The sequence below is a fragment of the Nannospalax galili genome, unplaced genomic scaffold (genome assembly GCF_000622305.1).
Source record: "Nannospalax galili isolate Female #2095 unplaced genomic scaffold, S.galili_v1.0 scaffold1328, whole genome shotgun sequence".
Classification (NCBI taxonomy): Eukaryota; Metazoa; Chordata; class Mammalia; order Rodentia; family Spalacidae; genus Nannospalax; species Nannospalax galili.
The window spans coordinates 1208251-1217376 of NW_008358795.1; the positions used below are offsets into that span (position 1 = coordinate 1208251).

The window sequence follows — 9126 nt, forward strand, 5'->3', positions numbered from 1 at the left end:
AACACGGGTGCACTCACATACATGCAGGCAATACACTCATACACATAAAATAAAAATAAAATTTAAAATAAATAAGCAGAAAGAGCCTGATATAGTACACATCTGTAATTTCAGCCCTAGAAAGGCTGACTCAGGAGGAACGATGGCAAGTTCTAGGCCAGTCTGAGATGGTAAAACTCTCTTAAAAAACAATTTCGAAAGCAGGTGTCTATGGGTACAGTCAGATGACAAGAGTGCTTACTTAGTATGCATGGGGACCTGGGCCAGATCCCTTGCACTGAGGAAACCAAATAAAAATAAAGCATCCAGGTGTGGTGGGTGATACAGGCCTGTAATTTCAGCACTCAGGAGGCAGAGGCAGAAGGATTCAAGCCTGATATGGTATACATCTATAATTTCAGCCAAGAAATTCAAGGCTAACCTGGTCTACAGAGTGAGTTACAGGCTGGCAAGGGCTTCTTAGTGAGACCTTGTCTTACAAACCCAAATAGAGAAAAGAATGCAGAAATATGAGTATTCACCCAGTCTACTTAACTGCCATCTTCTCCAGGCTTTATGTGCATTTGCTGTTCCTACTTTGGCCTCTTACTCCTTCAGTCTTTCTTAGTAACCATCATTTACACTAAAACTAATCTGGTAGAGTTAAACAGATTCCTTGTAGCAAATGCCAGTATTTTTCAGAGCTCATCTTAGCTGACCATTCAGAAACATTAAACAGTGCTAAGTATTTCTCTTCTCTCCATTCATCTAATATTAAGCACCCAATATAGGCTAGGTACCATCAGACACTGTGGTAGGTGCTAGAGCACAGATGGGACAGGCAGTCTTTTCCCTCAAGGAAATTACAAGTTCCTGAAAGACAGGGCAAAGAAACAGACCTTTATGACGGTGTGGAGACAGTGAAAACTAGAGTGTTATGGGAGGGGTCTCTAGACGGGACCTGCCGCTTGCTGCAGCAGTGGCTTGGAAAGGAAGACAGACTTGATGAGGGCTGAGCTGACATGGGAACATTCCTGGCGGAGTGAATAGCAAATACCAGATGATAGGAGGGACCAGGGACACAGGTGTCTAAACTGCTGGTAGACCCAGACTTCAGAGACTTGGTCAGCTACATATGATAAATGTTCACTACTTTGTGTCAGTGTGATCAACAAGGTAGAATGTGTGTGTATGGGGGGGGGGCCAAGATGGAACTCTCAAGATCAACAAAGGAGGCATGGGAAGAGGAGGTGGGAAAATCCAAAGCTGGAGAGGGAGAAGTGACAGTCCAGTGCTGCCAGGTCACCTGGGAGAGCAAGCAGTCCTCCATGCAGACTCTGCCAACTGAGAACTTCCATTTCACTATGAGGTTCCTGCTCCATAAGCCTTCCCCATGGGGTAGCCACCACTCCTTTCCGGAAACCTTCTTAATTTGCATCAGTGAGTGTGGGAAAGCATCACGAGGGCAGGGGCTACACATCTGTCTTATGCACACAGTGCAGTACTGGTTCACTAGGTGACTGGAGATTTGCAAATGCAAATTAAACAGAATAAACCTTTGCAGTGCAAGGATTGGCTTTTATTTCTTGGCAACCCTTCTCATTGTTCCTTGACATCCATTCAAGTAATTATAGTGCCTGACCTACAGGAAAGTTTAGTCCCAGTTCCTCAATGATCTGAATATGACTTAAAAACCTCAGTTCCAGGGGGTGGAGAGATGGCTCAGTGGTTAAGAGCACTGGCTGCTCTTGCAGAGGACCCAGGTTTGGTTCCCAGCACCCACATGGTGGTGAACAACCATCCATAACTCCAGTTCCAGGGGATAGGCCGCCCTCTTCTGACCTCCAAGGCCATTGCACGGCACGGGTGCACTTACATTCAGACAATACACACACACATTAAATTTTAAAAACCCTCAGTTCCCTGCACTGACAATTCCTTTTCACTGTTAGGTGCATGGACCTTGAAAGACATCTCTTTTCCTCCAGCTGCCTCTCATTCTGACTTCCTTGAATGAAATTACACCTCCCTTTCCCCTCCTTAGCCCAGGTGTAGGCAGGACATAAACCACTGAAGGCTGTAAACACAAGCATTAAGGAACGGAGAAGCACACTGTAAAGCACTGTGCACACGCAATTTTCTTTCCAGATTCGTAAGCACCTCGAGGTCACGCCTCCAGAGAAGGTAGACCCCCTCCCCACCTCCCCGAACTGATTTTCTCTGCAGCACCCCGAAGCCTCCCGCCCCGCCCCGCCCCGCCCCATCCTCAAATGCAACGGCGCAGGGCCGGGCAGCTCCACGGGTTAAGTCTCCGTTTCGGCTCCGACCCGGAAGGCCGAGCCGGGTGTTGGGCGTGGTGATACGCACCGCGGGGACAGGGGGCTCCGGTCTCACGTCCAAGACTCCCCGAGAGCTGCTGAACCTGATCAGTAACTGCCGCCGCCGCGCTCCCGGAAGCGCAGCGCACGTCCCTCTTTCCCCAAGAGGTGGAGCTTGTCGGCGCTTCCGTGTACGTCATCATGAGGCGCCCGGACTTATAGTTGTACCACTTTGTCCAGGCATGCTGGGATACCGCGGACCGGTCTCCATAGTAACCGGCTGACAGACTCCCAGGCCGCAGAGGGATGGTCCGTGCCCGTCGGTCCACAGCCGTCTCCCCTCGGCGTGCAAGCGGTTAATCCGCAGCTGGCCCCTCCCGCGCCCAGCTCAGAGTAACGGAGCCAGCTGTGGGTGTGAACGCCTTTATTTACACTGTCATCCGCGCAGCCCAGCCTGCAGGAGGGCACCGATCCCAGACTTCCACTCCCAGGGCCTGCAGACCCTTCCCTGCTGCAGGAAGCGCCGAGGGCGAGGGCGTGGGAGAACCCTGAAACTTGGGTTCTACCCCAGATCTGAGAACTTGCCTTTCCAAAGGTCCACTTCATTAAGTCCATTAAGTTATCTCATTCATACTTTGTGCTCTGCTGCAACCCACCCAAGATTGTTAATCATAATAATAGTAATAGCAATAATAACACTGTAATAATATTAATACTTCACATTTTACGAAGCATACAGAATGTTTTCACATACAGCATCTCCTCTGAGCCGGCCAACAGTTCTGTGAGGTAGGTACGGTCACCTCCCTTTCCACAGACTAACAGAGGCTCAGAGAGGTAGCAGGATTTGCTCAAGGCCACACAGCTAGTTAGTGGTAAAGCTAGGACTTGCTCCCAGCACCCTATGTTCAAGTCCAGTGTCCGGAACCACAGTTACCTCTGTCAAGTGGAGTGACATTTCTTACCCCAGTCAGGCCTGAGGAGCCAGAGGGCTGGAACTTCTCAGACCAGGGGAGGGGAAACTCAGCATCGATGGGGCGAGTTGGGGTACTTGGCTTTCAACTCCTGTTTGAATTGGCGGTAAAGGATCTTGTTGTGCTGATTTTCAGCCTCCTTTTGGGGGTGGAACTTCAGTGCTTCCTTGAAGCCCTTATGAACCAGGAAACCTTCATTCAGCACCTCAAAATTAAACCCTGCCACGTGCAGCTCACAGGCCTGGAGAGGAAGAGACAGATCAGAATAGTTTGATGACATCCCCAGGGCCCGAACGGCCACACTCCACCATCCAACCACTTCCCAAACTAGCATGGCTTTGCCTCCTTTCCCATTAATGGCTACTCCATCCCTGACACACCTCCTCCCCCAGTCCCACCTACCCTCTCCCTTTTAGGCACCTGACTGATTCGATTGAAGCCGTACTGCCGAAACCGCTCGTCAAAGGTGGGCACCTTGCCTCCAGCCACATAGAACGGCTCCCAGGGATCCTGCCAAGGCACTGCATAGGCAGGCCTCAGCAAGCTCTCTTCTGGCAGGTTGACCCAGCGGGAATAGTTGGTGGGTGCGTGACAGGGCGTGCACAGTCCATAATAGAAGGGCCGGACCTCACCCACTTGATAGAGCTGCACCAGCTCGTTCTTGTCCATGGGCATCCGGCGGGCTCGGCGGATTTCAAAAGCAGGCACCACCAGGGCCATACCTTCCCACTGGTTGCTTTGATCCAACATTTCCCTCAGGCCTCTCCAGAGCCCCTCGCTGGGCACCATGTCCACATCAATCACCAGGGCATAGTTGGCCCCTTCTCGAGCCAGATTCCTCAACAAGTTATTGGGGTAGGAGATGTTGGTGCCCAGGGCATAATTGACCCCGGGCTGGGCCACCCTGGCTAGCTTGTCAAAAACCTCCTGGCAGGAGCGCAGCAGGGCAAACTCCCCAGGCTCCCGGGGATCGGGCACAGCGGCCTCATACCGCGAGGGGCACACGAGGTGCATGGCGACCCTGGCGCGCATGTCGGGGCAGTGGCTACTCAGCGCGTAGGCCAGCACCGTGGCCAGCTGCGCCTCTTCCTTGGTGGCCGCGAAGACAGATACGGACAGCGGGCCCTCCCAGCGCTCCAGTAGCCCTGACAGGTGCAGCAGGTTGTCCACACTGGCGTGCGTGGCCAAGATGACATCGTTGGGGTCCATGGTGGTCTTGAGCAGGCCCCTGTAGACGCGGTAATCGCCGCTGACATCCAGGACTCCTCCGGAGGCCAGCGCGGTGCGGAGCTGCGACTTGACCTGATCCACGGACCGCGGGGAAGGCGGGAAGAACTCGAAATATTGTTCTTGCTCCTCCTGCCCGTGCAGTCCGGAGAGCAGCGACAGGTAGAGCAGCTGCAGCATCGCCACCAGCATTAGCGCGGCCAGCAGCAGCTGGTAGAAGGCGCACCGGATGGCGTAGGACATCTGCATGGCTCTCGGGGCTCCGGGTGCACGGCGGGGACCACCGGGCCGTAGCCTCTGCCAGCCACCGCAAGCCGGGATTTACCGCAGCCTTCCGAGCGCATCCGAGACTAGCCGAGGCCGGCCGAGCCCCGCGCGCAGCCCCGCCCACCGCGCGGATCCAGGCGCGAGCCAGCTCGCCCTCTGGGAGAGAGGAGGAGCTACTGCACCCTCCGCCCGCGAGGCGCGCTTTGCACCCGCCGCACCTGCCCGCGGACCCCAGGACGCGCATCTCTCCCCTCCGAGTCAGGGCGCAGCCCCCTGAACCACGCGCGTCCTGAATCCCCGGTGCGTTCGTGCGCACTCGGGGAGGAGAACCAGTGCACTCACAGCGCGGCTGCAGCTTAGCAGAGGATGGCGCGGTTCCCGGCTGAAGCCGGAGGAAAGAAGAATTTAAAACTCCTTATCACCGTTTCTTTTTCTTCAGTTTTTCCAGGTCAGTGTTGGAGAACGAAGCTTGGAGTCCGGAAGGTGCGGAAGAGATGAGCGATATGGGAATGTGGAAGAAAGTGCCGTGTGTGGGACGAGGTGGCCGAGTGGTTAAGGCGATGGACTGCTAATCCATTGTGCTTTGCACGCGTGGGTTCGAATCCCATCCTCGTCGGCTCTCTTTTACAGCGGAGAAGGCTTCTTAATTTTCCACATCTTGCCTGCCCAGAGCCGCAAAGTGAAGGAAACCCGGAGGACTGCAGGGTTTGGGTGAGAGTCGGTGCTCTCTCCGGTGTTTGTCCACTTTGCATCTCCTGCGAGTTCCTACTTCGGGTGTCAGAACGTTCCAGCCATCGGCCAGTGGTGGTCTTTCCTATCTCCCAAGGATGGCTCAAGGGGTCCGACGGCGCGGAAGACTGGCACCCCTATTCTGGCTAGACCACTTCTGATGTTATCTGCACGAATTACAGAAGCCCCCACTGGAGGGTAGTAGTGTCTATTTAAATTATTACTTTACTGGAACTACCGGTTCCTCCCGCTTCCCCCAGGGTGGTAAAGTCCTTTCTACACTCCCCTTGGTGCCAACACACACGCTTAGGCAGAAGGCTTCGAATATTCCAACTGACTATTTACTGAAGGCACTTAGCGTTTGGGTTAATTGACCCATGAAACCTTCAGCAGAAGCATGGGGAAGGGCAGGCATCTCCACCGCGTAATTGATTATGTGTAATAACTGCTTCACATTCCTTTGGTTTAGTCTGGGGTGGGGGGCACCTTTAGGGCAGAACACTGAGTCTTGGTAAGGAGCCCTGGCACAAACTGGGGAGGGCACTAAATGCCAGCGGGGCGGGGAGGTTTCATAGGCTGCAGCTCGGTACAGTAGCACTCAGGGGCACCAACTCTCTGCCAGGCTGCTGTTGGGCACTGGTGCAGGGACCCTGCACACACAGACGCTGTCCTTTGCACTGAAGACGGGGGTCAAGGAGTGAGGGAAAGCTTAAGTTCAAATCCTTTCAGCACGGGCCTTGTATACCCAACTCAGAAACCCGACCTGGTGTCCGTTGAGGTTTTTTGTTTGTTTGTTGTTGTTTTTTTGTCTTTTTGAGACAGGGTCTCCCTGTAGTCCCAGCTGACCTGAACTCACTATGTAGACCAGGCTGGCCTTGAACTCACAGCGATCCGCCTGCCTCTGCCTCCCGAGTGCTGGGACTAAAGGAGTGCGCCACCACGCCCCGCAAAAATAAAAAAATTAAAAAATATATATTCTATTATTTTTATTTTATGTGTGTGTTGTCTGCATGTACGTGAATGCACCCGTGTCGTGCAATGCTGTGGAGCTCAGAAGAGGGCGTCGGATTCCCCTGGAATTGGAGTTAAGGATGGTTCATAGCTGCCATGTGGGTGCTGGGAATTGAACCCGGGTCCTCTAGCAAGAGCAGGCAGTACTCTTAACCGCTGAGCCATCTCTCCAGCCCCTAAAAATAAAAATTTGAATTACACTAATAACTATTTTTGTTTGTTTTGAGCCAGATCCTATATAGCCCAGAGGGTAGCCTCAAACTCACCATGTAGTTGAGAGCGACCTTGAACTCTTGATCCTCCTGCCTCGACCTCTCAAGTACTGGGTTTCCAAGTGTACACCGCCACACCAAGCCATTAGTACTAACTTTGATTAATCAAATTCCATGTAATAATCACATTTCCAAACTTTCATTTTTTGTGTGTATATTTAAAATATATGTTTTAAAATACTTTCTAGGGGCTGGAGAGATGGCTCAGCGGTTAAGAGCACCAACTGCTCTTGCAGAGGACACGGGTTCGATCCCCAGCACCCACATGGTGGCTACGAACCATCCTTAACTCCAGTTCCAGGGGAATTCGAAGCCTCTTCTGTCCTTCGCAGCATCACATGACACTGGTGCACTCACATACATGCAAGCAATACACTCATACACATAAAATAAAAATATTTTCTAGATCAGTACATTCAGGCTTTTTTTAAAAAAGCTTATAATTTTTACATGTATGACTGTATTGCCTGCATGTGTGAAAGTACACCCATGTTGTGCAATGCCCACGGAGTCAGAAGCGAGCATCGGATCCTCTGGAACTGGTGTTAGAGAAGGTTGTTAGCCACAATGTGGGTGCTGGAAATCGAACTCGGGTCCTCTGTAAGAGCAGCCAGTGCTCTTAACTGCTTGGCTGAGCCATTTCTCTAGCCTATTCCCAGTACATTCAGTTTTCAACACATTATTTTTCTTCACAGACTAAAGAACTCATGATAGTAGGCTTTCTAAAATAAAACTATTAAAATCGAACTTCAAAATAAATATTTTATACAAAGGACTCTTTTTGTGGTAAGTTTTTTATTTTTATTTTTATTTTTGAGAGTGACCTGATCTTGTAGTCCAGGCTGGTTATCGGTGAGTGCCAGATGCACAGACAGGGTCTGGTGGCCCAGAATCCCTTACGACTTCCTCTACAGACTGTTCCCTGCAGGGAAGGGCATGGATTCCATAGACAATCCAAACCTGTGGGCTGGGGCAGCCTTTGCACTGATAGTCTGTCTGATGCTCCCAGAGCTTGGCCTGCACTTGTCTATCAACACAGTGACCAGCTGAAGAGACAGAGTAAACGCTGAGCCCAAGCCCTCATCTCTTGGTACAGTGCTTACTGTTACCCCTCAGGTCTGGCATGTGTAGAAACTGAGGCTCAGAGTTGGGGAGTTGGGTCAGAGTTCCAGTGCTGGGATCTGATCATGGAGCTGCAAGGTCCAGGTGGAGTCTCTTTCCCGCCTTTGGAGGTCCCACAAATCCACAGCCACATATCAAATCCTGAGTTCTGTTTTGTGTGTCTCTGAGTAACCTGGAGAACCTGATGGTCCTGAACCCTTTAGCACAAGCCTGACTGAAATTCAAAAGGCCATGAAGGGTCTGTTCTCTTTCCTGTGTGTGTGTGTGTACACACCCAAAAGGAAAGTATAACCAAAGATTAAAGGGGCCGATATAATTTTTAAGAGTCCATATGAATAGCTAAAGGCTACATAACAAGCAACAATGCCAGTAGGAGACACCTTCTTTTGAATTGTTGGCCAGGGTGGCCAAAGGGACTCCCAGACAGTAACCCAGCATAACACTGGGAAAATAGACAGGAGACCCCAATTTTACCTAAAGGAATATTGACAAGTGATTGCTGCTAGATGACGAATAGCTGACCTTCCTAAAACTGACAATACACACATAAAATAAAAATAATAGAATATATATTTTTAATTTTTTAATTTTTGCGGGGCGTGGTGGCGCACTCCTTTAGTCCCAGCACTCGGGAGGCAGAGGCAGGCGGATCGCTGTGAGTTCAAGGCCAGCCTCCCATATTTTTCCCTCAGGAATCATCCACCGTGTTTTTGAGACAGTCTCTCACTGGGAGCTGGGGCTCACTGAATGGCTGGGCTAATTGGACAACAACCCTCAAAGATCTTCTTGTCTCTGCTTTCCCAGTGCTGAATTTTAAAGAGTTATCTATCATCTATCTATCATCTATCATCTATCTATCTATCTATCTATCTATCTATCTATCTATCATCTATAGATTGATTTATTTTTTGAGACAGAATCTCATTATGTAGCCTTGGCTATCCTGGAATTGGATATGTAGTCCAGGCCAGCCTTGAACTCACAGAGATCTAGCTGTCTCTGCCTCCCAAGTGCTAGGATTTAAAGGCATGTGCCACCACACCTGGCTGACTTGTTTATTTTTATTTATTTATTTATTTATTTCCACGCTTCCTCCTCAAATATAATACATTTTTAAAACTTTGTTGATTTTTTTTTGTGTGTGTGTATCACACAGAACATCCCAAACCATCTTATTCAACTATATGCCCACTTCCCAGATGGCACCCTCCCATAGCCTCTCCCCAC

General features: G+C 50.7%; 2 protein-coding genes and 1 non-coding gene across 5 annotated transcripts in view; 1 reads left to right on the forward strand and 2 right to left on the reverse strand.

Moving 5' to 3' along the window:
• The window catches only part of Brms1 (BRMS1 transcriptional repressor and anoikis regulator), an 8297-nt gene extending 5728 nt beyond the window's left edge, over positions 1 to 2569 (reverse strand). For all 3 annotated transcript variants that reach the window (XR_003847638.1, XM_029558175.1, XM_008822260.3), the window contains exon 1: positions 2347 to 2569. The gene's annotated coding sequence lies outside the window, so the exon portion shown is untranslated. The remainder of the gene's footprint in view (positions 1 to 2346) is intronic.
• A 137-nt stretch (positions 2570 to 2706) lies between these two features.
• Positions 2707 to 4885, reverse strand: B4gat1 (beta-1,4-glucuronyltransferase 1). Its single transcript, XM_008822261.3, has 2 exons — positions 3692 to 4885; positions 2707 to 3512 (listed from the first exon to the last, which is right to left on the reverse strand). The coding sequence occupies exons 1-2, from the start codon at positions 4745 to 4747 to the stop codon at positions 3321 to 3323; spliced, it is 1248 nt and encodes a 415-aa protein (XP_008820483.1). The 5' UTR covers positions 4748 to 4885; the 3' UTR covers positions 2707 to 3320.
• Positions 4886 to 5299: 414 nt separating this feature from the next.
• Positions 5300 to 5381, forward strand: Trnas-gcu. The gene has a single exon. It is a non-coding gene; the product is annotated as a tRNA-Ser (tRNA).
• The last annotated feature ends 3745 nt before the right edge of the window (positions 5382 to 9126 follow it).